At 38.2% G+C, this 27,440-nt stretch overlaps 1 protein-coding gene across 1 annotated transcript in view; it reads right to left on the reverse strand.

Moving 5' to 3' along the window:
• ZNF704 (zinc finger protein 704) overlaps positions 1-27,440 on the reverse strand; it is a 242,713-nt gene that overhangs the window by 164,176 nt on the left and 51,097 nt on the right. Inside the window, exon 2 of the mRNA XM_068984034.1 lies at positions 25,243-25,484. Coding sequence (XP_068840135.1) covers positions 25,243-25,484 — 242 coding nt within the window. The remainder of the gene's footprint in view (positions 1-25,242; positions 25,485-27,440) is intronic.

Genomic DNA, 27,440 nt, shown 5'->3' on the forward strand with positions numbered 1-27,440 from the left:
ACCTAGATGTCCATCAGCAGATGAATGGATAAGAAAGCTGTGGTACATATACACAATAGAGTATTACTCAGCCATTAAAAAGAATACATTTGAATCAGTTCTGATGAGATGGACGAAACTGGAGCCGATTATACAGAGTGAAGTAAGCCAGAAAGAAAAATACCAATACAGTATACTAACACATATATATGGAATTTAGAAAGATGGCAATGACGACCCTGTATGCAAGACAGCAAAAAAGACACAGATGTGTATAACGGACTTTTGGACTCAGAGGGAGAGGGAGAGGGTGGGATGATTTGGGAGAATGGCATTGTAACATATATACTATCATGTAAGAATTGAATCGCCAGTCTATGCCCGACGCAGGATACAGCATGCTTGGGGCTGGTGCACGGTGATGACCCAGAGAGATGTTAAGGGGAGGGAGGTGGGAGGGGGTTCATGTTTGGGAATGCATGTACACCCGTGGTGGATTCATGTCAATGTATGGCAAAACCAATACAGTATTGTAAAGTAAAATAAAGTAAAAATAAAAATTAAAAAAAAAAAAAAAGAACAAAGCTAGTGAAGGTGATGGAACTTCAGTTGAGTTATCTCAAATACTTAAAGATGATGCTGTTAAAGTGCTGCACTTAATATGCCAGCAAATTTGGAAAACTCAGCAGTGGCCACGGGACTGGAAAAAGTCAGTTTTCATTTCAATCCCAAAGAAGGGCAACGCCAAAGAATGTTCAAACTACTGCACAATTGTGCTCGTTTCACATGCTAGCAAAATTATGCTCAAAATCCTTCAAGCTAGGCTTCAACTGTACATAAACTGAGAAAGCTGTATATTGTCACTTATATGCAGAGTACATCATGTGAAATGCTGGGCTGGATGAATCACATGCTGGAATTAAGATTGCTGGAAGAACTATCAACAACCTCAGATGTGCAGATGATACCACTCTAATGGCAGAAAAACGAAGAGGACTTAAAGAGCCTCTTAACGAGGGTGAAAGAAGAGAGTGAAAAAACTGGCTTAAAACTCAACATTTAAAAAACTAACATCATGGCATCTGGTCCCATCACTTCATGGCAAATAGAAGGAGGAGAGTTGGAAACAATAACAGATTCTCCTTTCGGGGGCTCCAAAATCACTGCTGACAGCCACGAAGCCATGAAATTAAAAGACATTTGCTCCTTGGAAAGAAAACTATGACAAACCTAGACAGTATATTAAAAAGCAGAGACATCACTTTGCTGACAAAGTCCATACAGTCAAAGCTATGGTTTTTCCAGTAGTCATGTATGGATGTAAGAGTTGGACCATAAAGAAGGCTGAGCACTGAAGAACAGATGCTTTCGAATTGTGGTGCTGGAGAACTCTTGAGAATCCCTTGGACTGCAAGATCAAACCAGTCCATCCTAAAGGAAATCAATCCAGAATATTCACTGAAAGGACTGATGCTGAAGCTGAAGCTCCAGTACTTTGGCCACCTGATGCCAAGAGCCAGCTCACTGGAAAAGACCCTGATGCAGGGAAAGATTGAAGGCAAATAGAAAAGGAAGCAGCAAAGGGTGAGATGGTTAGATAGCATCACTGACTCAATGAATGTGAGTTTGAGCAAACTCCGGGTGGTAGTGAAGGACAGGGAAGCCTGGTGTGCTGCGGTCCATGGGGTCACAAGGAGTCGGGCATGACTTAGTGGCTGAACAATGGCAACAAGAGGTCACTAATGTTTTAAATTGCCCACAATTTAAATATGAAAAACAACCTCTCATCTGTGACCATGATGTCATTAAAAAAAAGCCACTCTAACACCAAAAAATGTAGAACTACACAAAGGACAGCCCATTAGACTGAAAACTTCATCCTGGCCCAGGGTGTGGAGGCTCCGATATACCGCTTCATTATTTTACCAATTTCTTATTTGTGATCCCTGTTGCAGGCATTCAGTCAGTGACTAGTAGGTTTATTAGGGCCTTTAAAAATGCTACTGGGGGAAAACACTGATATTCATTACAATCTGCATAACTCTATTCTATTAAGAAAGAATTTTTGAATAGAAATATGATTTTCAAATTATGATACCAAAAAGGAGAAAAGAAATCAACACCCCTGTAACTCTGCCCTAGGCCAGTCGAAGGTTAATTCTGATAAGATTTAAGTCATGGTTTGAATTCACCTAGCCTATGAGTAGAAGGAACAGCATTATAGTCAGTCATACATGGCATTAAAGAAAGATCTTACATCAAGATTAGTCTGACTCATAGGAGGCCATGGGGAGTTATGATTTTAGAAAGACTCTACCACTAACCAGAAAAAAAGTGCATTCAGGCTAAGGAAAATAAAGAAAGTAGTTAAGCGGAGGAAAAAAATAAAGCTACAGGGATGTAACTATCAGTAGTGTGATTAAACTGCAAACATTAAATAGTTCACCACTGAAATAGGTAAGTTCAGTTCAGTTGCTCAGTTGTGTCTGACTCTTTGTGACCCCATGGACTGCAGCACACCAGGCCTCCCTGTCCATCACCAACTCCCAGGAAATACAGCCTGGGTATAAAAAACTTCATTCTTCCTCAACATACTAGTTGCCTGCTGTGGAAGTTTCAGGCTTGGGGATCTACCTTGTCATTTAACGAAACGATCTTGATTGCCTTTGAAGCAGTCATCCCATGCTTTTCCTCGGCATTTCTGGCTTTTGATGCTGCAGCTCTGGTGAACACGAACAGCAAAGAGGAAATCCAAATTCCCTGCTCTCTGAGAAGGCACTGCTCTGTGTTCCTGAGTCTACAACCTGAGACCAACACTAACTCAACAGCAGGGTCTTTAATGAAATCACGGGGCACCCAGCCTTGATCTTACATGCCCTCTTAAATAGCACAGAAAAGGTTTCTTGGGAGCAATTTCAGTCAACTCAGGGAAAGAAAGCTCCCAAGAGCCAAGGGATAAACCTTAAAACTAGAGTTTGGGATTAACATAAACACACTGCATGCATGCTAAGTCACCAGTCATTTCTGGCTCCCCGCAACCCTATGGACTGTAGCCCCCCAGGCTCCCCTGTCCATGAGATTCTCCAGGCAAAAACACTGGGGTGGATTGCCATGCCCTCCTCAACATTAACACACTACTAGATACAAAACAGATAGCGAACAAGGACCTACTGTATAACACAGGGAACCATACTCAATATTTTGTAACAACCTATAAGAAAAAAGAGGGCTTCTCAGGTAGCTCAGGGGTAAAGAATCTGCCTGCCAATTCAAGGAGACAAAGGAGACACAGGTTCGTCCCCTGGGTCGGGAAGATCCCCTGGAAAAGGAAATGGCAACCCACTCCAGTATTTTTGCCTGAAGAATCCCATGGACAGAGGAGTCTGATGGGCTACAGTCCGTAGGGTCACAGAGTTGGACACGACTGAGCACACACACATGGATAAGAAAAAGGAATCTGAAAGAGAATAGGTATGATGTATATGTATAATTGAATCACTCTGTGTACACCTTAAACTAAAACAACAACATTGTAAGTCAACTATACTTCAATTAAAAAAAAAAAAAAAAAACTAGCTACTCCATCTTTCTCCCTATAGGATTACTAATTTTTGCTTCTTTCTAAGTTTGAAAATTTTTCTTCATTTGTTTTTCATGTCCAAAGGTAAAGGAAAAAGAGAGCAAAGATAAAGTGTTCTATACATCGAATTAAACATCCATTTTCCCAAATGGTCATGATTCTGACTAGAGTAACAGTGGGCTTTTTAATATTTCCTAGAATGGTCAGATTTACCTGAAATTATTGCCTGCCTTTGACTTTCAGCTTTCCCCCTTTACTCTAGGATTCTCGCTGGGCTCCTGCACATCTCCACGCGGCAATGCATCACACTGATCACCCCCTAAGCTGCCACCTGCTATCACCTCCCACCTTTGATCCTTTGCTATCATCAGTGGATTCTTCAAACAGTGCTGCTGTGTTCTCACTGCAAAAACAAGTGCACTCCTCAGTGGAAAAATACCACATTCCAGCTTGGTAAAGCAGGTGGTGTGTTTCAGAGGATGGAGCAGAAAGTAGCATCTCTTCCTTTCAAACAAGAAGGAAGACTATTAGCACATCAGCAAATAAAGTCCTGCTCGATGAATTTTAAGTGCTGCCTCACAAATGAAAATGTGGCAAAATCTGAAAAGTCAGCTTTTAGAGAGTGCCTCAGTCCACTTTCCAATCCCAAACTCTGAACTTTCTTTTAAACCAATCTTCCCATCTTTCAAATAATGTGGAAAGATTTTCAAGATGCTCATACTTCTTTTTGCTCTGTGAGATAGGAAACCCTGACATTGGTTTAATACAATGACCATCACACCCAGCACTACTCTGGCACATACAGAGCAGACGCCTGATGTGTCTTAGAGGTATCATCCGGGTGAAATAGCCTGTTTCATTGCTATCCCAGGAAGGCAGAAGAAAAGGCTTGTGTTTTCGCTTTATTTGAATAATTAGAATTTATATAATTAAATTATTCACAGTCTGGGAAACAAAAAGAAAGCAGCAATCATATCTGGATTTTGAAGTTTCAGCTATAGGCTCAGAAACTTAGTTTTCCTTTTTTTTTTCATTTCTATTCTTAGACTAGAAATGAGGTTTTTTCCCTCTATTAAGGCTGGTTCCTCTGCAGCCAAATAGGACACATGGAGTTTCAATAACATGAAGACAAAATGCCATAACCAAGAGTGGGAACTGTCCCTCTGCCACTGACAGAACTTTATAAATGCAGGGAATTCTGCCCAGTTTTGATTGGGGCTAATGAAGACTGATACCAAACAGAGAGATGTCCTTCATGGCAAACACTTCAGCACTGGGAAAGTTCTAGATGTGACAACTGCTATCCTGGGTCATGCTGTCATCAGACTGATGCCACAGACACACAAAGAAATAGTTTTTCATTTTTGCACCCAGTTTCATCACACACAATGAAGCAATGGCTGAAGCAGAAGTTACTTTTTTTTTTTTTTTTTGGTCACAGATGCTGGAGCAAACTTGCAAACTAATGGATTCACATTTGAGATCAAAGGAAGCCAACATGAGACTCAGTCAGCTCAGCTGGGCATGATTTCGAAAGAACTGTAAGCAGCTTCATAATTCCAACATAATAATGTCTCCCTCTATTTACAAGGGTGGTAGCAGAAGGACTGATTCAGTACATATAGAAAATTCTGAGTCTGAAAACATCAAATACACGAATGAAAAGCTGTGGAAACCTATTCCTTACTGGTTGTGTTGCCCTGGCTTCCTGCTTGTCCAGAGGGTGCGCACTAACCTTGTCTCTGGGTGACACATTCAGGAGGCACCAAAAGCGGCTGCTATGTCATGACATGATGAATGAAGCAGGGAATCCTCATGGCCAAGAACAATGGATACGAGCTCATTTAATCAGATTCCTACAGAACACCAACTCACTGGAGAAAAGTGTGTGATTTTCTTTTTTTTAATTGAAACATATTAGTTGATGTATGTTAGTTTTAGGTGTACTCTTTAATGATTTGACATTTGCATATATTATGAAACGATCACCATAGTAAGTCCAGTAACTATCTGTCCCCATGGAATGTTATTATATTGAATAGTATTACTGACCATATTTCTTATGCTGTACAGTACATCCCTGAAGCTTATTTATTTTATAACTGGAGGTTTGTGCTTCTTAATCCCCTTCACCTATTTTCCTTACTCTCCCAACCCTCCCTTCTGGCAGCCAGAGATTTGTTCTCTGTATCCAAGAGTTTATATTTTGTCTGTTTTGATACACATATATGTGAGATTTGCCTTTACAGTTCACTTAGTGTAATAATGTCTAGATCCATCCATATTGTTACAAAAGACAAAGCTTCATTCTTTTTTAATGGCTAATGAAATTCCATCGTGTATATATGCCACACCTTCTTTATCCATTCACCCACCAATGGACACTGTTAGGTTGCTTTCAAATGTTTGGCTATCAGAAACAATGCCGCAGTAATGGCATGCATGTTATCTTTTCAAAGAGTGCTTTCTTTCCTTTGGGTAAATACCCATAAGTGGGATTGCTGGATCATATGGTAGTTCTATTGTTAATTTTTTGAGGCATCTCCATGCTGTTTTCCATAGTAGCTGCACCAACTTACATTCCCACCAACAGTGCACATGGGTCCCCCTTTCTCCACATTCTCACCAACACTTGTTACTTCTTGTCATGTGATGACAGTTATTCTGACAGGTGTGAGGTGGTATCTCATTGTGGTTTCAATTTGCATTTCTCTAGTGATTAATGATGTTGTGTATCTTCACGTGCCTGTTGGCCATCTGCACATCCTCTGCCCATTTTTTAACTATGTTGTTTGGGTTTCTTTGTTGATATTGAGTTGTATGAGCTCTCTGTATATTTTAGATATTAACTCCTTATCAGTTATATTGTTTGCAAACATCTGCCATTCAGTAGGTGGACTTTTTGTTTTGTTGAGTTTCCTTTGCTATCCAAAACTTTTTCAGCTTTATGTAATCACATTTGTTTGCTTTTGCTTTTGTTTCACTTGCCTGAGGACACAGATCCAAAAAGAATATTATTACCACTGATGTTAAAGAGCATACTGCCTGTGTTTTTTCCTAGAAGTTTTATGGTTTTAGGTCTTAGATTTAAGTCTTTAATCCATGTTATTTTTTCTACATAGTGTGAGAAAGTAGTCCCGTTTGATTCTTTTGCATATTCAGTTCAGTTCAGTTCAGATCAGTCGCTCAGTCGCGTCCGACTCTTGGTGACCCCATGAACCGCAGTACGCCAGGCCTCCCTGTCCATCACCGACTCCCGGAGTCCACCCAAACCCATGTCCATTGTGTCGGTGATGCCATCCAACCATCTCATCCTCTGTCGTCCCCTTTTCCTCCTGCCCTCAATCTTTCCCAGCATCAGGGTCTTTTCAAATGAGTCAACTCTCCACATCAGGTGGCCAAAGTATTGGCGTTTCAGCTTTAGCATCAGTCTTTCCAATGAACCCCCAAGACTGATCTCCTTTAGGATGGATTGGTTGGATCTCCTTGCAGTCCAAGGAACTCTCAAGAGTCTTCTCCAGCACCACAATTCAAAAGCATCAATTTGCATGGAGCTGTCCAGTTTTCCAAGTACCATTATTGAAAAGGCTGTCTTTTCCCCATTGTAGATCCTTACTGCCTTTGTCACAGATAAATTATCCATAGAGTACGGACAACCCAGAGTTCTTTTCTGGGTTCTCTGTTCCGTTCCATTAAACTATGTGTCTATTTTTGTGCCAGTACTGTACTGGGTCTTTTTTGTTTGTTTGTTTGGTATTTTAAAAAACTCATTTTTTAATTGAAGTATAATTTTTTTAAGGTTTTTATTAGTTTAGTTATCTATTTTATACATAGTATCAATACTGTGTATATGTCAATCCCAATCTCCCAGTATCCCACCCCACCTTTCCCCCTTGGTATCCATACATTTGTTCTCTATGTCTATGTCTCTATTTCTGCTTTGCAAATAAGATCCTCTATACTTATTTTTTCAGATTCTACATATATGTATTAATATATGATATTTGTTTTTCTCTGACAGGTCTGAGAAAACATGAAGTATAGTTGATTTACAATGTTGTGTTAATTTCAGGTGTACAGTAAAGTGATTTGGCTATATATATTCTTTTTCAGATTATTTTCCCATAAGGTTCTTATAAAATACTGAGTGTAGGTCCCTGTGTTATACAGTAGCCTTGTTGTTAACCTATTTTACATTTAGTAGTATGTATATGTTATTCCCCAAATCTTAATGTATCCCTTTCCCCACCTTTCCCTTTGGTAACCAAAAGTTTGTTTTCTATGTCTGTGAGGCTGTTTCTATTTTGCAAATAATTTTATTTGTATCATTTTTTTAGATTCCACATATAAATGATATCATATTCTCTGACTTCACGTATATGATCATCTCTAGGTCCATCCATGAGCTGCCAATAGCATTATTTCATTCCATTTTATGGTTGAGTAGTATTCCACTGCACTATATACACCACATCTTCTTCTTTATCCATTCATCTGTCAGCGCACATTTAGGTTGTCTCCATACCTTGGCTATTCTAAATAGCGCTGGTATGAACATTGCAGCATACATATCTTTTCAAATTAAGGTTTTCTCAGGATGTATGACCAGGAGTGGGATTGTAGGATCATAAAATAGCTCTCTATTTTTAGTTTTTTGAAGAAAACTCCATACTGATCTCCATGGTGGCTGTATCAATCACATTCCCACCAATAAGTAGGAGGGTTTCCTTTTCCCCACATTCTCTCCAGCAATTTAAATGGCACCCCACTCCAGTACTCTTGCCGGGAAAATCCCATGGATGGAGGAGCCTGGTGGGCTGCAGTCCATGGGGTCGCTAAGAGTTGGACATGACTAAGCGACTTCACTTTCACTTTTCACTTTCATGCACTGGAGAAGGAAATGGCAACTCACTCCAATGTTCTTGCCTGGAAAATCCCAGGGATGGGGGAGCCTGGTGAGCTGCTATCTATAGGGTCACACAGAGTCGGACACGACTGAAGCGACTTAGCAGCTGTAGCAGCAGCAGCAGCAGGCTTTTTGATGATGGCCATTCTGACTGGTATAAGACGACACTGCATTTCAGTTTTGATCTGCACTTCTCTGATAATTCCTGATGTTGAACATTCTTTCCTGAGGCACTTGGCCATGTTACCATACTGTTTTGATTACTGTAGCTTTGTAGTATAGTTTGATATCAAGTTCATGATCCATCAGCATTCTTCATTATCAAGATCATTTTGGTATTAAGGGTCTTTTGTGTTTCCATACAAGTTTTTTGTTAGTTCTAATTCTCTGAAAAATGTCATTAGTATTTTCATAGGGATTGTATTGAATCTGTAGATTGTCTTGGAAAGTATGGTCATTTTAGCAATATTAATTCTTTCAATTCATGAGTAAAGTATATCTTTCCAATGCTTGTGTCTTCTTCAATGTCTTTCCTCAATATCTTTTAGTTTTCCAAGTACAAGTCTTTCACCTCCTTGGTTAGATTTATTCCTACATATTTTATTCCTCTTGATGTAATTATACATGGGATTTTTTTCATTTCTCTTTTGACAGGTCATTGTTAGTGTATAGAAACAGAATAGATTTCTGAAACTTTATTACTGAATTCATATATTAGTTCTAATAGGTGTTTTTTTTTTTTTTGGTGTTGTCATTAAGTTTTTCTATATATAGTATTATGTCACCTGCAAACAGTGACAGTTTTACTTCTTTTACAATTCAAATTCTTCACTTCTTTTTCTTCTCTGATTACTATGGCTAGGATTTCCAATACAATGCTGAATAAAAGTGGCTCAGAGTGGACATTCTTATCTTGTTCCTGATCGTAAAGGAAACTCTTTCAGCGTTTCACCACTGAACATGATGTTGGTTGTAGGTTTGTCATGCTGTTGGTGTTCAGTCGCTCAGTTGTGTCTGACTCTTTGTGACCCCATGGACTGCAGCATGCCAGGCTTACCTGTCCTTTGCCATCTCCCAGAGTTTGCTCAAACTCATGTCCATTGACTCGTTTGTCATACATGGACTTCATTATGTTGAGGTATGTTTCCTAATACCCAGTTTGTTGAGAGTTTTTAAAATGGATGTTGAACTCTGTCAAATCTTTTTCTGTATTTATGAATGACTTTTATTATTCAATTTGTTAATGTGGTGTGTCACACTGATTGATTGTGGATACTGAATCATTCTTACATACCTAGGATAAATCCCACTTGATCATAAGCATGAAAAAGTGAAAGTGTTAGTCTCTGAATCATGTCCAAGTCTTTGCAATCCCATGGACTAGCCAGGAGTAGCCAGGTTCCTGGAATTTTTTCAGGCAAGAATACTGGAATGTGTAGCCATTCCCTTCTCCAGATGATCTTTCTGACCCAGGGAGAGAACGTGGGTCTCCGACATTGCAGGCAGATTCTTTACTGTCTGAGTCACCAGGGAATGTAGTCTTGAATTTGGTTTGCTAATACGTTGAGGATTTAAGCCTTCCTCAGTGATCAATGGCACCCCACTCCAGTACTCTTGCCTGGAAAATCCCATGGGTGGAGGAGCCTGGAAGGCTTCAGTCCATGGGGTCGCTAAGAGTCAGACACAACTGAGCGACTTCACTTTCACTTTTCACTTCCATGCATTGGAGAAGGAAATGGCAACCCACTCCCGTGTTCTTGCCTGGAAAATCTGAGGGACAGGGGAGCCTGGTGGGCTGCCATCTATGGGGTCGCACAGAGTCGGACACGACTGAAGTGACTTAGCAGCAGTGATCAATGCAAAGAAATAGAGGAAAACAATAGAAGGGAAGGACTAGAGATCTCTTCAAGACAATTAGAGATACCAAAGGAACATGCAAAGATGAGCACGAAAAGGACAGAAATGGTATGGACCTAACAGAAGCAGAAGATTTTATGAAGAGGTGGCAAGAATACACTGAAGAACTATCCAAAAAAGATCTTCATGACCCAGATAACCAAAATGGTGTGATCACTCACCTAGAGCCAGACATCCTAGAATGTGAAGTCAAGAGGGCCTTAGGAAGCATCACTACGAACAAAGCTAGTGGAAGTGATGGAATTCCAGTTGAGCTATTTCAAATCCTAAAAGATGATGTTATGAAAGGGCCGCACTCAATATGCCAGCAAATTTGGAAAACTCAGCAGTGGCCATAGGACTGGAAAAGGTCAGTTTTCATTCCAATTCCAAAGAAAAGCAAGACCAAAGAATGTTCAAACTACTGCACAATTGCACTGGCGTGCTGCGATTCAAGGGGTCGCAAAGAGTCGGACACAACTGAGTGACTGAACTGAACTGAACATGCTAGCAAACTAATGCTCAAAATTCTCAAGCCAGACCTCAACAGTATGTGAACCAATAACTTCCAGATGTTCAACCTTGATTTAGAAAAGGCAGAGGAACCAGAGATCAAATTGCCAACATCCATTGCATGATAGAAAAGTCAAGAGAGTTCTAGAAAAACATCTACTTCTGCTTTATTGACTATGCCAAAGCCTTTGACTGTGTGGATCACAATAAACTGTGGAAAATTCTTAAAGAGTTGGGAATACCAGACCACCTGACCTGCCTCCCGAGAAATCTCTAAGCAGGTCAAGAAGCAACAGTTAGAACTGGACATGGAACAACAGACTGGTTCCAAATACGAAAAGGAGTACGTCAAGGCTGTATATTGTCACTCTGCTTATTTAACTTATATGCAGAGTACATCATGTGAAATGCCAGGCTTGATAAAGCACACGCTGGAATCAAGATTTCAGGGAGAAATAGCAATAACCTCAGATAGGCAGATGACACCACCCTTATGGCAGAAAGTGAAGAAGAACTAAAGAGCCTCTTGATGAAAGTGAAAGAGTAGAGTGAAAAAGTTGGCTTAAAACTCAACACTCAGAAAACTAACATCATGGCATCTGGTCCCATCACTTCATGGCAAATAGATGGGGAAACAATGGAAACAATGACAGACTTTATTTTCTTGGGCTCGAAAATCACTGCAGATGGTGACTGCAGCCATGAAATTAAAAGACACTTGCTCCTTGGAAGAAAACTTATGACCAACCCAGACAGCGTATTAAAAAGCAGAGACATTACTTTGCCTACAAAGGTCCCTGTAGCCAAAGTCAATGGTTTTTCTGGTGGTCATGTATGGATGTGAAAGTTGGACTGTAAAGAAAACTTAGCACCAAAGAATTGATGCTTTTGAACTGTGGTGTTGGAGAAGACTCTTGAGAGTCCCTTGGACTCAAGGAGATCCAACCAGTCCATCCTAAAGGAAATCAGTCCTGAATATTCATTGGAAGGACTGATGCTGAAGCTGAAACTCCAATACTTTGGCTACCTGATGTGAAGAACTAACTTATTGGAAAAGACCCTGATGCTGGGAAAGATTGAAGGCAGGAGAAGGGGACAACAGAGAATGAGATGGTTGGATGGCATCACCGACTCGATGGATATGAGTTTGAGCAAGCTCTGGGAGTTGGTGCTGGACAGGTAAGCCTGGCGTGCTGCAGTCCACCAGGTCACGAATAGTCAGACCCTACTGAGCGACTGAACTGAACTGAACTATTCATTTATTTTGAATAAATCAGGAACATTGGCCTATTCTTTTCTTGTGGTGTCCTTGTCTGGTTTGGTATAAGGGTGATGCAGGCTTTGTAGAATGAGTTCTGAAGCATTTCTTCTCAATTTTTAAAGAATAGTTTAAGAAGGATAGATGCTAACTTCTTAAATATTTGGTAGAAATCACCTATGAAACCACTTGGTTCTGGACTTTCACTTGCTGGGATTGTTAAAAATCACTGACTCCATTTAATTATTGGTAATCATTCTGCTCATATTTTATATTTCCTACTGGTTCAATCCTGGGAAACTAAGTTTTTAGGAATTTATCCACTTCTTCTAGTTCCTCCATTTTGTTCATAGTAATCTCTTATGATCCTTTGGATTTCTGTAGTGACAGCTGTAACTTCTTTTTCATTTTTTATTATGTGGGCCCTTTCTCATTTTTTTCTTGATGAGTCTGACCAAAGGTTTATCAATTTTCTTTATCTTTTCAAAGAATCAGCTCTTAGTTTCATTGACCTTTTCTATTTTTCATTTTTCAGCCTCTATTTCATCCATTTCTACTTCAATCTTTATGATTTCTTTCCTTCCACTAACTTTGGGTTTTGTTTATATTTTTCTAGTTCCTATAGGTGTACGTTTGGAGTGTTTCTTTGAGATTTTCCACAGGTAGGCTTGTATCACTATAAATTTCCCTTAGAACTTCTTTTGCTGCCTCCCACAGAGTACAGATTGTTTTTGTGGTCTATCCTAGGGAAAAAAAGTGTGTTTTTCAAATAATGAGGAAGAAAGCTTACTTAATTCCATACAGGATAGACCCTGGTACAGCATACCACACTTTAAGAGGACACTCAATAAACTTCTAAGTGGTTATCCAAACAGTTGACTCTTGAACAATGCAAGGTTTGGGGCACCAACCTCTGTGCAGTTGAAAATTCATGTATAACATTATAGTCAGCCATCAATATGTGTGGTTCCACATTTATGGATTCAACCAACCACCAATTGTGTAGTACTTTAGTATATATTTATTGAAAAAACAAATCCATGTATAAGTGTACCCATGCAATTCAAACCCATGCTATGTTGTTTAAGGTTAACTGTAATTGATTTTAATAAAATTCTCCAATAGGCAATAAACCAATGTTTTCAGAGTAGAAAGTATGAGCAACAGAATGTGCTTCCTTAGCTTATAAATATATCAGCTCTGCTTAATGGTCTTTTTTTTAAATAGAGAAATGTTGAAGCATAAAAAGTGTAAAGATATATATAATATACCACTGACTGATACAGCGAGGAGCATGATGACCTTTTTGTATATTCATCACTTAGTTACAAAAAACTATTGATGATTTAGCTTAGCAAACAAACACTTTGAAATCTTGAGTTGAATATATTCATATATTTGAAATGGGTTTTTACTTCTTTTTAACCTTAGGAGATTGCTGAGTCTTCTAGCTTTGAAGGAGATAATAAAGACCCAAACCTTCTTGGTTTCTATTATCCAGTCTGATTATATCTATGGGAAGCACAGCCTATTTCACAAGATTTGGACAGTGTTCAGAGAAGGGAAACTCCCTGGATAGCTCGAGAGAGCTGAGACACAGCCAGAAAGTAAAGCTTCCAAGGGGAAGAAGCATGGACAGTGCCTGGCCCCGGACACATGGGAGAAGGTCAAAGGACTTCCTAAAGATCAAAAGTAGCAGAACCCCAAATTCCTCCCTCCTAACCACCAGTTCTATTTTCAAAACTACTTTATCTCTAACACAGAAATATGCTCAAGAACTTTCTTATTCCTTAAAATTATATATTTTCCCAAAGTGATCTGAAAGTGACAGCAGATTTGTTTTTTACTTTATTTTGTTTAAATTGCCTACAGAGAAAGGGACAGTTATTAATTGAATGTGAAGATGAATTGAGACAACATGTTGGTGGAAAATCACAAAAATTCATTACTTCTCAAGTTTGTAGCAGTTTCTCTGCAAATGCAAATGTTAATTTTCACTCTGTGTCATTATCTGTAGATATGTGGAAAATATGACTGCATAGTTTACTCGTTAGGGATGAATCAAAACGGACAAATAAAGCTTGTTTTAGCTCTGAAAAATAAACATGTGGGGGAACACAATTCTTAAATACAGCTTTCCCCAACCTTTTCGGGGGGGAAAACAGCTTTCAGCTTTCTGTGAAGATTACAAAGCACAATACAGGCTAAACGCCATGCTCCCCATGCCTCTAACCCTCCTTATAAATGTGGTGCAGCTGTCTGGCACTTTTGCCAGTGATAGCTCTGTGTGATCATTAACACTACTTGCTTAGTATTTGTGAAATTACATTGTATGTGCAAAGAATTGAGGTGATATTTTGAAACCCACATGGTTAATATATTTACCAATTCATGGTTAGAGAGCATGGTTCTTCCAAAAGCAGTTCACAATGACCAGTATTTAAGATTCAAAGTTGTGTTTTATTCAGTGGCTTTTGCACAACTTGGTACAGTGGTCACATTCAAGTAATCTCAAAGATTAGAGTTAGCTTGATGAAATCAATCCCAGGGAACAAAAATGCCAAGTTTGAAGCTCCAAGACTTTGGCTACCTGATGTGAAAATCTGACTCATTGTAAAAGACCTTGATGCTGGGAAAGACTGAGAGCAGGAGGAGAAGGGGGCAACAGAGGATGACATGGTTGGATGGTATCACTTATTCAAAGGTTTTGAGTTTGAGCAAACTCTGGGAGATGATGAAGGACAGGGAAGCCTGGCGTGCAGCAGTCCATGGGTTTACAAAGGGCTGGACACGACTTAGCAACTGAACAACAATGTGATTCGATGAAATCTCATATTCTGAAGGTGAAAGCCACATTTTATTTATTTTCTAATACGTGGTCACAAATTGGATATACAAAATAGCAGATAACCTTATGATATGTTATTCTTAGAAAGGGGCAGAGAAATTAGGCATATCTATCAAGTGACTGAAACTTATTTAGGAAAGTGGCTGAAAGTGATGATTTAGGAAAGGAGAGTGCATGCACTTCATTAAAGAAGCAAACGTTTATCAAATCTGGTCAAAACAAAGCCTGAGCTGGGGAGAGTCATCAAAATCTTTTCATCATTTAGAGATTAAACTCTATGAGCAGCTCTTGCCTCAAGAAAAGCCAATATGTGCATATCAAGACGTGGAGAAATGAGAGTTATGGTAAAATAAACTAACAAGCACGTATAGCAATGTGCTTACATTATGATTGTGCTTTGACTGTTCCAGTTGGTCTATATACTATTCTTCATAAATACATTTATTATTCATATGACTTTTGCTCAAAGAGTACAGGCCTTTGTTACTATAGTTTTATTGTTAAAGGTAATTTGGATTTAACATGTTTAAAACCAAACCCCTTCCCTCCATCTAATCTATTTTCTCTTGTATTACTTCTGAATTACTTTTTTTTTTTTTTAAACATCATCACCAACCACTTTATCCATCCAGATAAGCACAACACAGTTTCTGGAACCATCCCGAGTACTTACTTAAGCTTCCCATCTGCTTTATTCCCCCAAGTTCTGTAGAGTCTGCACTTCACACTCTTGAACATAGCCCTCTGCTGTGATGCTTCTGTCCTAGTTAAAGGTTTCACAATGATCTCTTTCAGATTTCTACATCTGCTTCTTCTTTTTTCTGCTTTCAGTGTCAGAACTTACACAGATGTCCTCCCTACCTTCTCATCTCCACAGGTACCTGACAACTTTTTTGAAATGTCAATCTATCAGTTGAATAACTTAACAGATAAAAATTAAATTCTGAAAGTATTTCAAGTCAAGCCTAACTCTCCAGCCTAACCCCTTAGTCCTCTTCCACCCAGAAATCTATATATAGGAGGGGAAAAAACATAGGTCAATATTTAAAAGAAGAATCAATAATAGCTTTAAGCTAGACACAAAGTAAACCATTTGCTCTTTGGAGTCTTTCTAAAATTGATATATTTGTTGTATTTTCTACTTTACCAGTAGTATGTTTTCATTAACTATTTTGTTACTATATTTAAAAAATCATAAGAAATGCAATAAGTGTGACAACCCAGGTCCAAGCCTAAAGTCTTGACTTGGCCAATTAGAACTGGTAACAGCTGCTACTGTAGGGAATGTCAGAGTATCTGGTAACAACTAAAGAGCCATTTTCAAACTCTGGAAATGAAGCTGCTTTCATATTGTAAAAAAAGCCAGAACTGTGGCTATATCAATTTAACCTTTCTTTTATTTGGATGGAATTTAAATATTCTCATAGTAATTATAATTGTACAAAAATATTAGTTATTCAAACTGGAAAGCAACAGACATATCTTGGATCTGTGCTGCAGATTTTTTTTCTAACTAAATAGTCCCTGATCCACAGACGCTGAAATGTCTCTCTCCTTACCTGGGCTACTCCTTGTCCCTCTCTAACCCTTAAGAAACACTCCAGTAAAAGGCTACTGTTCCACTGCATCGCTGTGAGGGAGGCATTTTCTTCATGTGTGTGGGAGTAAGAAAAAAAGAGAAACCCCTGTCTTGGGGATAAATGGTAAGCTGGACTGAAAGGTATAATAACCAATGTTTTACCCTGAACATGCACTGTCCAATAGTCATCACAACCTCTGTAGCCACTGATCATTTGAAATGTGCCCAGTCCAAACTGAGAGGTGCTGTAAGAGTAAAATATATATTGAATTTTTTAGACTTAATATGCAAAAAAGAATGTAAAATATCTCACTGTTGTTTAGTTGCTAAGTCATGTCCAATTATTTGCAACTCCCTGGACTGTACTTCTGTTCATGGAACTTTCCAGGCAAGAATATTGGAGTGGGAAATAAAATATTTGTTTCTCCAGGGGATCTTCCTGACCCAGGGATTCAACTCGTGTCTCCTGCATTGGCAGGCAGGTTCTTTATTGCTGAGCCACCAGGGAAGTAACACTTTATATTGATTAAAGGGAAATAATGATATTTGGGATATGTTGAGCTAAATAATATGTAGTATTGAAATTATTTTCACCTGTTTCTTTATCCCGCTTTTAATGTAACTATTAGAAATTTTAAATATGTTGCTCATATTTTACACATGCTCAAATTTTACATATGTAGCTCATATGAAAACTCTATTATACAATGCTGTTCAGACACAATTCATTTTAAATAAATGACCAACATCTTGCTTAATTTTTATTTGCCTTTCTGTAATTAAAGCAGAACACAGAATTTATATTGGCAGGAGGAAGGAGGGAATGGGAGGTAGTGGGAATCCAATTGTTTCTACTCCCTCATTGTTTAAATTTTGAACAGAATTAGGGAGGGAAAAAAAAAAAGATATGTAAAATCTAAACATAACCCGATTCTTCAGAGGCAACCAATGGCATCAGAAAAGCAGGATAATGGCACTTTAAGCATTCTGGAATATTCCCATATACCAAACCTGTGCAACAAAGTCAGTGACCCACTTAGTACAACAAAGCTACCGGTCCACCAAAAGTTTTGGGTGTGAAATTTTCTCCATTTCGCTGCTAGAAATGATTTACACAAAATTCCTGGAGGTGATGCCTGCAAATGCTTGAATGTTACACTTCTTAAAAAATGAAGTATAGTTGATTTACAATACTGTGTTACTTTCAGCACAGTGATTCCTTTTTTTTTTTTTTTTGCATAATAGGTTATTAAGAGATACAATAATCTTATAATTAATCTTATAATCTTGGGTATAATTCCCTAAGCCATATAGTAAATCCTTGTTGTGTATCTCTTTTATATATAGCAGTTTTTATCTGTTAATCCCATACCCCTAATTTTTCCTTCCTCTCTGCTCTCCCCTTTGATAACCATACATTTATTTTCTATGTCTGTGAATCCATTCCTTGTTTGTATAGATTCCTTTGTATCACTTTTTTTGGATTCCACATATAAATGATATCATATAATTGTGCCTTTCTCTGTCTGACTCATTTCAGTAAGCAAAATACTCTCTGGGTTACACTTCCAGTATTTTACTCAGTACTGCCCAACTGATGCAAAGAACATATCCTTCATTAATAGCAAAGTGACTTAAATTACTTATTATTTTAAAAATCCACATTAATATGCAAAATTCAAAATTCACAATGAAGTTATAAACAGGTGGCACATTCTAATTTGCCACTAATGTGGTACTTTTAATAAAGAGATATAAAACAAAATGATTGTAAATGAGTGAAAAGACCCTGATGCTGGGAAAGACCAGCAAGAAGAGAGGGGGGACAATAGAGGATGAGATGATTGAATGGCATCACTGACTCAATGGACATGAGTTTGAACAAACTCTGGGAGATAATGGAGGATAGGGAAACCTGGCGTGCTGCAGTTCATGGGGTTGCAAAGTGTCGGATATGACTTAGCAACTGAGCAACACCAAATGCCATATTTAAGACCAACACAAAAAGTGTGTAAAGTTGTCTCTTACACATACATAATCTGAGCCAAATTTATACCACAAAACACAAACTTTCCTAAGTTATCACTAAGAAAATATTGCCAGTCAATGTTATCAGAGTCAGCACAGGAAAGAGAACCACTGTTTTAGAACTACTGGTTCCTGACTCACCTTATTAACAACTTTCATAATTTCATAGACTATTATGAGAGTAGAGTTGTAGCACATGTGCATTTAGATCACAGAAATTCAACTATAAGCATCTGGCAGGAAGAAAGAGCCTAAAAAAATAACACAACAGACAGAAGTCCCACCTTTCAGTTCAATGAAATTTTGTGTAGGAAGGGAGAGAATAATTGTCTTTTTCTCAATCGGTTTATGATCTCAAGTCTTTAATGGAGGGTGCTGGTCTCACAAGTGATCAAAGGCATTGTAAATAATAACTTTGTTTCTACTTAATCTTGATTTATTTGTTGACTTTAAATCCCCAGCAAGATGTGACTTGATGGTATCCTGATGGCACAATGTGTTTCATTAAGTCCTGATGTCAATTACATGGGTTCCTAGCAACTTCCTATCTCTGTCCTCTATCCACATTATTGTACTTGTGCTTTGGGAAGATCATTTTGGCTGTTGTGTAAGAAACAGACAGACTGCAGCAAGAAAATAGGAACAATAGTTATTTGCTGACCTGAATTACTGAAAGGATAGGAAGGGATGCAAGTGGATAAAAGTTTCCTGGAAAAGATGGTCTTAAAAGCTACTTTGTCGAGACTGCTTTGGTTCTTAACAATTATATAGCATTAGTCTTTCTCCAACATAGGTAGGTACATTTATAGTGCCTTCCCAAGATATGTTGTTAAAATTGAACATATTCAATGTTCAATGAGATTGTTCGAGACCTTTACCACTTTCCTTCTTTTCGGTAGTTTCATACTGGTTACAGAGCTTGTGACTGGAAATGTTTTTAATACATTTAAACATTAAACATTTGCTCCAGAAACTGCTATGCGTCTGGTGATTCAGAAATAATGATAGCAATCTTGCCTTATCTCTCACTTCATTCCAGGTTAGACATAAAAGACGTTTCTATCAGTCATACACAGGACATGAAAGACAAAGAAGAAAATGTGGGGAACACCACTGAGAATGAGAGTCCAAATCAGTTCACAATTTTCCATGTACACGTGAGACATTGCCTGTAGCTCAGGTCCTTTCCTAACTTTGAACTCACAGGTTAACAAGCTTCTGAAGTTCTTTTTAAACGATACAGTTCCCAGAGAGGCATTCTATAAGGGGAAGATGACTTCATTTTACCCAGCAAGTGATATATCTGACATCACTATATTTTAAAACCCTGCAAAACAAACAGGGCCGTATGGCTCAATTTTTTTTCCAACAGCAAACTAACAATCTGGAGTATTCTAATAAACTGCTGTTAGGTCTAGGAATATTTGGGGCCAAAATTTTCTTTTTTTCCCTCATTATAACTAGTTTGCTAATAGATTTCTTTAGTTTTAGAGTTATAATTAGAAGACAGTTACTACTTTGCATAATTACATTGTAATTGTTATTTGGGTGAAATCCAACCAATTTAAGCATCAGTACTTCCAAAAAACAATGTCTGGCAAAAAGAGAATAACAAATGCCATGCTCTAATGGGTCCAGGTTATCTAATAATGTTTGCCTAATGGTTTCGTGTTTTGTTTTTTTTTTTTAATAAGAGGCTCAACAGCAAGTGACATTAGAAACCAATGTATTTTAAGGCATCACAGTTGTAACTGGCAGTAAGTTAATGTTCTCTGATAAACACTAATGATGATAGTAAGAAACAAAAATTCACGTGGGGTCAGAAACCTAGCCGCCTTAGGTCTGTCATTTGTTAAATTTATGTTCCAGTGGCTGAATTTACTTCTAGTGCCTGGAGAATTTCCAAACACACACATCTCTTGCTTCCAAAGCCAAGAAGCTCAGTCTACAGAATGAATGAACACAACTATGTTTCTAGCTGCCCACCCTCCTATCCACTTTTTAAGTTGATTATTCAGCCTTCCTAGAAACTTCATAACTCTTTCAGGAAATTTCATCCTTTGTTCAATCAGCGAGCCCTCTGCTATTGCTTACAACCAAGAAACCTCACATCTACTTCAAAAATACACATGAGTCTTTCCACGTCATGTCAGCTGCCACTACTCTAGTCCAAACTCCCATGACATCACCTCTGTACTAAAGCAGCAGCTTCCTTACTAGTCTTGCTGCATCCTTCTTGTCCCTCTCCAACCCAATCTATGCATGCTAAGTTACTTCAGTTGTGCCCGACTCTGTGACCCCATGGACTGTAGCCCACCAGGCTCCTGTGTCCATGGGATTCTCCAGGCAAGGATACTAGAGTGGGTTGCCATGCCCTGTTCCAGGGGATCTTCCCAATACAGGGATCGAACCCACGTCTCTTAAGTCTCCTGCATTGGCAGGCAGGTTCTTTACTACTAGCACCACCTGGGAACCTAATCTGTATGTAACGTGATCTAATGATCTAACACCTAAATACAAAAGTAGCATTAACCATTCTTCTCCATAAAATTCTTATCAACTTAAATATATACTTTAAAAATCGTTACCGCAATCAATATAGTTCAACAAGATTTGGCTCCTGCCTGCCTCTCCAACCTCATCTCTGGCCCCTCTCCCCAGTTCTCTGTGCTTCAGCCACACAGGCCTTCCTTCTTACCTTAGGGTTTTCATGCATATTCTCCCCTTCCTGGAGCACCTTCCTTCCTAGTCAATCTAACTTTTCCTCATTCTTTAGGTGTCAGCTAAAACGTAGTTTCCTTAAAGAGAGCTTTCCTTATGCTTCAATATAAGTCTTCTTACTTATGAACCTCATAATGTCCTGTACATTTAACAGATTGAATGTCCTGGACATTATAAATTATACAATATATAATTATCTATTTATATTTGTATTGTTTAGAATATCTCTCTCCTCAATTTTATGAGAGCAGGAAATATATCTAATTTACCTTGTATTTCAGTATCTGGTACATAAAAATCCACATAACTAATAAATATGTTGAATAAAGTAAAGAAATGCATATTACTCGGTGAAAGAAGCCAATCTGAAAAGGCTGCATAGTACATTATTCCAACTACAGACATTCTGAAAAAGAAATAACTATGGACACAGTAAAAAGATGACTGGTTTCCAGGAGTTCAGGGTAGGGAAGGCATCAATAAGCAGAGAATGGAGTATATTTTAGGCAGCAAAAAAATAAATACACTGTATGATACTAAAATGAGGGAAACATGTCCTTATATATTTAATGCACAACACAAACATGTATAGAAGTAAAATTTAGGACAAAAATAATTACAGATGGAAGGGTGTGATGTGTGTGGGGACACAGGGTATGTGAGAAATCTCTGTAACTTCCTTTCAATCTTGTGAACCTAGAACTGCTCTGAAAAAAAATAAAATCTTTTAAAAATAAGGTATTGAACAAATCCCTCCCCCCAAAAAATGAAATAGAATACATATCTTTATAATCAAGCTAAATGAAGTAAACAAAAGTAGGAAAAAGAAAACATAGTAAAGCATGGTTTGAAAAAAATTAAGATGCAAAATTATCAGTAATTACAATGAATCAGATATCAGTTAATTATAATGAATATAATGAATAAAATATCCTATTTTAAGAATATATTTCTGTGTTCTGGATTGTTTTCCCAACTACAAATAATAAGATGAAAAATATATCTCTTTACTTTTAAAAAATAAACCTAATTACAATAATCCAATTTTTAAAAAGAAACAACCGAACAAAATTTGGGAAGTGCATATAAAGAAGTGATTTCCCAGGTGGCTCAGAAGTAAAGTATCCACCTGCCAATACGGGATGTCGGTTCAGTCCCTGGGTCAGAAAGATCTCCTGGAGAAGGAAATGGCAACCCATTCCAATATTCTTGCCAGGGAAATCCCATGGACAGAGGAGGCTGGCGAGCTATAGTCCATGAGGTCACAAGAATTGGACACAATTTAGAGACTAAACAATAATATAAAGAAGTCCTTCAAAGGAGTCATAGCATATAACTTATAGTTGTAAAGAAGAAAAGTCTATAGTTAACAATCTAAAACTCTACCCTAAGAAACTAGAAAAAGAGGAGGAATTTAAACTCAAAATAAGCAGAAAGAAAGAAATAATAAAAAAATAAATCAGTGAAATAGAGAATGGACTAACAACAAAGTCAATATATGCAAAAGCTGGCTCTTTGAGAATAGCCATAAAAGTGGTAAACTGCTAGTCAGACTGGTTAAAAAAAAGATAACACACTGACCCATAGCAGAAATGAGAGAGGGAACATTACTGTAGATTCTCAACATTTTTTTAAAAGGCAATATTATGAACAGCTACACACTGTTTAACAATTTTACATGGATAAATTCTTTGAAAGACACAAATTACCAAAATTGATCCAAAAAGAAACGTGAAACCTGGACAGCACTACAGTTGACCCTGGAACAACATGAGGGTTAATCGGCATATAATTTATAGTCGGCCTTCTGTATCCATGATCCCTCCAGATCTGCAGATTCAGCCGAGGACCATGTAGTGCTATAGTATTTACCACTGAAAAAGATCTGCATTTAAGTGAACTTGTACAGCTCAAACCTGTGTTGTTCAAGGGTGAACTGTATATCAATCTTACAAATCGAATCTGTAATTAAAAAAGCACTTCCATAAAGAAAACTCCAGGTCCAGTTGGCTTTACCAGTAGACCTACCTTTTAAGGAAAAAATACCAGTCCTAAAACAAATTCAGAAAACAAAGAGGGGGGAACACTTCATAAACCATTTTATGAGGCCATCATTAAATTGATATCAGAACCACAATATCCAAAAAAATAGATTGATAGGTCCATGGGTGGAAATAAATGAATCCTTAACAGACTTTTAGCATAAATTATGAATTCCAGGTCTCTTAACATAAAATGGTCTAATGAAAATTTTCCACGGAGTAAGTTCTATAGAATTGCAAGTTGGCACCAAACTATGTGACAGTGGGAAGTCTAATTTTTGTCCTACAAGCTTAGGAAAAAAATAAAACCACAGCTCTTCACATTGAAATTACATGCCATTCATTTTACCTGTGAGTCAACCAAATAACAGATACAAACTGCAGGGCTTATCAGGTTCAGGTCATGGTAAGACATTTCATAGTGAACTCCCAGTTAAAGGAACTAATCCTAAACAATTTAGCATGTACTTTATATGAAAAAATTAGACAAGCAAATAATTCCAAGTAGTTGAACAGAGGCAATGAACATATGAAAAGTTTCAATTAAAAGTTAAGGGAAAGAAAGAGGTCTATAATTTTACAAAGTTCGACAAATTTGGTAGCAGAATAGAAAAATATGTAGTTTTTTAAGAGAAGATACTTTTGATTTCATATAAAAAGAAATGAAATTCTAATTACAGGCAGTGAATAGGTAGAAAAGGAATATTTATTCCTTTTCCAAAGATACTATTTTCCTAGTTAGCTGTCAGAAACCACTTGTACAAATGCAGACCTTCTCCAGCAACTGTTTATAAAGTTTCATTATAGATGGTTTTTGGTAACAAAATATATTTCACATATTAAAAATTAGCAAGCTTTCATGCTACAGCATTTCCTTTCTTTTCTCCACTCAACAAATATTTACTGAGCCCTTTAGACATGGTCCTAGTGCTAGGAATGCAGCATAAACAAGATGGACTAAAATCATAGCCAACATGGAACTTACTTTCTAGCTGAGATACATGAGAGGCCAGAAAGTAAGTTAAGTTCTGGCATGTATATTCTACTACCGTTCCACTGTCACGCTGCCATAATATTATCCTCTGATTCAGTGCTGTTGGATGCAATTTAAGTAGAATTACAATGTGATAAAAGCCTTTTGATATTGCAGATAAGCCCTCTTGGCCCAATTCTAAGCTAGATCTGTCTTAAAAGGATTACCATGATATAAACCAGGGATCACCAAACTTTTCCTGTAATGAGTCAAATATAAATATTTTAGGCTCCGCAGGCCACCTATGATCTATACTCCATATTCTTCATTTTTTAACTTTTTAAAAATGTAAATCTGTTCTTATCTGGCATGGAATTCTCCAGGCCAGAATACTGGAGTGGGTAGCCTTTCCCTTCTCCAGGGGATCTTCCCAACCCAGGCATCAAACCCAGGTCTCCTGCATTGCAGGTGGACTCTTTACCAGCTGAGCCACCAGGGCAGCCCTCTTATCTGACAGGCCAAATAAAAACAGGCCAGGGGCCAAATCTAATCTGCAGCCACAGCTCTCTAACTCCTGACCAAAAGATCGGAATATCCTTGCTTGTAAGTGGCTATGCTCAGTCCTACACTTTGTATTTATTTTAATTTTTTTTAATATTTCTTCTCTTGCTGTTTGTTGTTTATTTGCCAAAATCTAATAAAACATTCTGTTTTAGAGCTACAGTAGTTCGACTGCTACAGCCTCAAAGTCAGCTCTGAAGAGCAGAACCACCTGCTCCATTTCACACAAGCAACAGAAAGATATTCTCACCAGAAAAACCTTCTACATCTGTGTACTTTAGAGAAACACAGCAGAGGCAGTACCTGCCATCCACTGACTTCCTGGGGCAGATACATACAAGGTCTAATGGTCCCTTACCTTGCTGGAGGAACATCAATATTGGATGAAACAACTTTTCGTTTTTGCTCAAGGAGACAGATGGAGCGAGTATTTTCTTTTTCATGGTCAAGTGCTCGGTTAGCTTTTTTGGTGTCTGCTGTTTTCACATCTTCCTCCATGGCCAAAGGAAACAAGTGTTGATGGGACATTTTTTTACTAGAGTCACGTTTTAAGTCCTCTGTTTGAAATGTGAAGGTCATTTCCCGCTTAATGCTCCCCACCTGTGAAACAAAACACAAAAATTCTCACTCACCCAAAATATCAGCTTTACATGACTATGTGCAGATGGCCAGAGGACAGACCACAGACACTGCTGTCCCTCTTCATCTTGAAGATTCTTAATTTAAATGGGGGAAATCTAACATGGAAATAAAATAACTGACTTTACAAAGTAAGGTACAATTGACATGCTGCCTGTCATAATGCAAGCAAGAAGCATCATGAGCACAAGAGAAGCCTTTCAGATGGGCAAACATTTTGAAGACTTGAAAGCATGAGGCTTCTAAAAAAAATGAGAATTTAAAACATCGTTTTCTCTTCTACAACTGAGAAAACTCAAATAAATAAATTGTTAAATATTTCATGCTGATTATGCTTAACAGAGGTTCAATCCCTGGGTTGGGAAGATCCCCTGGAGGAGGGCATGGCAACCCACTCCAGCATTCTTGCCTGGAGAATCCCATGGACAGAGGAGCCTGGTGGGCTGCAGTCCATAGTGCTGTAAAGAGTCGGACACCACTGAGCGACTAAGCACAGCACATGCTTAACAAAAGAGTGCTATACATATTAAAAAATCAAGTCTTAAATCTTAGACTATGAATAACGATCTTAACCGCACTCTTTACCTCATGAAAAATGTGTTTTTTTTTAATTCTTTATCTATAGCAGTTTTGATCTTAAGGAAATCCCTTCATTAGTATGACAATTAAAAAGTTATAACACTGGTACTTCCCTGGAGGCCCAGTGGTTAAGAAGCCACCTTCCAATGCAGGAGACATGGGTTCGATGCTTGGTTGGGGAACTAGGATTCCACATGTCAAAGGGCAAATGAACACCTACACGCTGCAGCTATGGAGCCCACAAGCTCTGGGGCCCATGAACCACAACTGGTGCGCCCACATGCTGCAAGTCATAATAATCTTTATCATTTTTAACTAAATGCAATGTTTAAGACAAATGTAAATTTAAATGTCAAAGGAATTATATCTGGTGATTTCAGAGTTTAGAATTGTGATGGATGAAAAAGGAGACTAAAGTTAAAAAAGGGATTTTGTATTTTGTAAGATGACTGGCACTGTTTGTGAAGTTTGGAGTGATCTTGTTAAGCCCTGGGCTTCCCAGATGGCTCAGCTGGTAAAGAATCTGCCTGCAATTTGGGAGACCTGGGTTCAGTCCCTGGGTTGGGAAGATCTCCTGGAGAAGGGAATGGGTACCCACTCCAGTATTCTGGCCTGGAGAATTCCATGGACTGTATAGAGAGTCAGACACAACTGAGCAACTTTCACTTTTTACCTTGTTAAAGTCCTAAGTGTACAAAGAAGAGCTGGACTGTCAACCTGGAGCCTCACTAATCAGTGGAGAATGTTTCGAAATATGGGTGTCTATGAGACATTTCACAGGTCAGAGTCACTCTCTCACAAAGTCCATGTGTACAGTCAGTAAACCTTCACTCACCCACTTAAATAAAAAGTATGCTTGTTTGTCTCTTTTTGATTTCAGGTAGGAGGAAAAGCACAAAGAATTTGATCCAGTAGATTTAGAATTGATAGAGCTAAAGCCACAAATATAGGGGATTTTTCAGAATGAAATGAAAGCATGTGTGTTCAGTGAAGCAGAGACTGGCAAAATGTGGTGTGAGTGGCTAGAAATTCTCAGACCCAGGAAAAACTTGAAGCTATATGTTTGTTGGAGCCACAGAACCAGCTCTCATATGTATTCTCCTTGAGCCCAGGGGAGACTTGTGTGCCTCAGGATCACCGTGGCTGGAATGCATCTCGCATATGAACCCAGAGCCCTAAATTGAGCTCCCTGCTCTCTCTGGCCTGCACTTGTCAGGCAGAAGAGACTATCTTCCATGGTGTTCCTGCCACACTGAGCCCGTGCTCCATGGGACAATGTCAATCACTTTGGTATATTTGCAACTCGTTAAAAAGTTACCATATTCCTTAGAATGCATT

Source organism: Capricornis sumatraensis, chromosome 11, assembly GCF_032405125.1.
Source record: "Capricornis sumatraensis isolate serow.1 chromosome 11, serow.2, whole genome shotgun sequence".
Classification (NCBI taxonomy): Eukaryota; Metazoa; Chordata; class Mammalia; order Artiodactyla; family Bovidae; genus Capricornis; species Capricornis sumatraensis.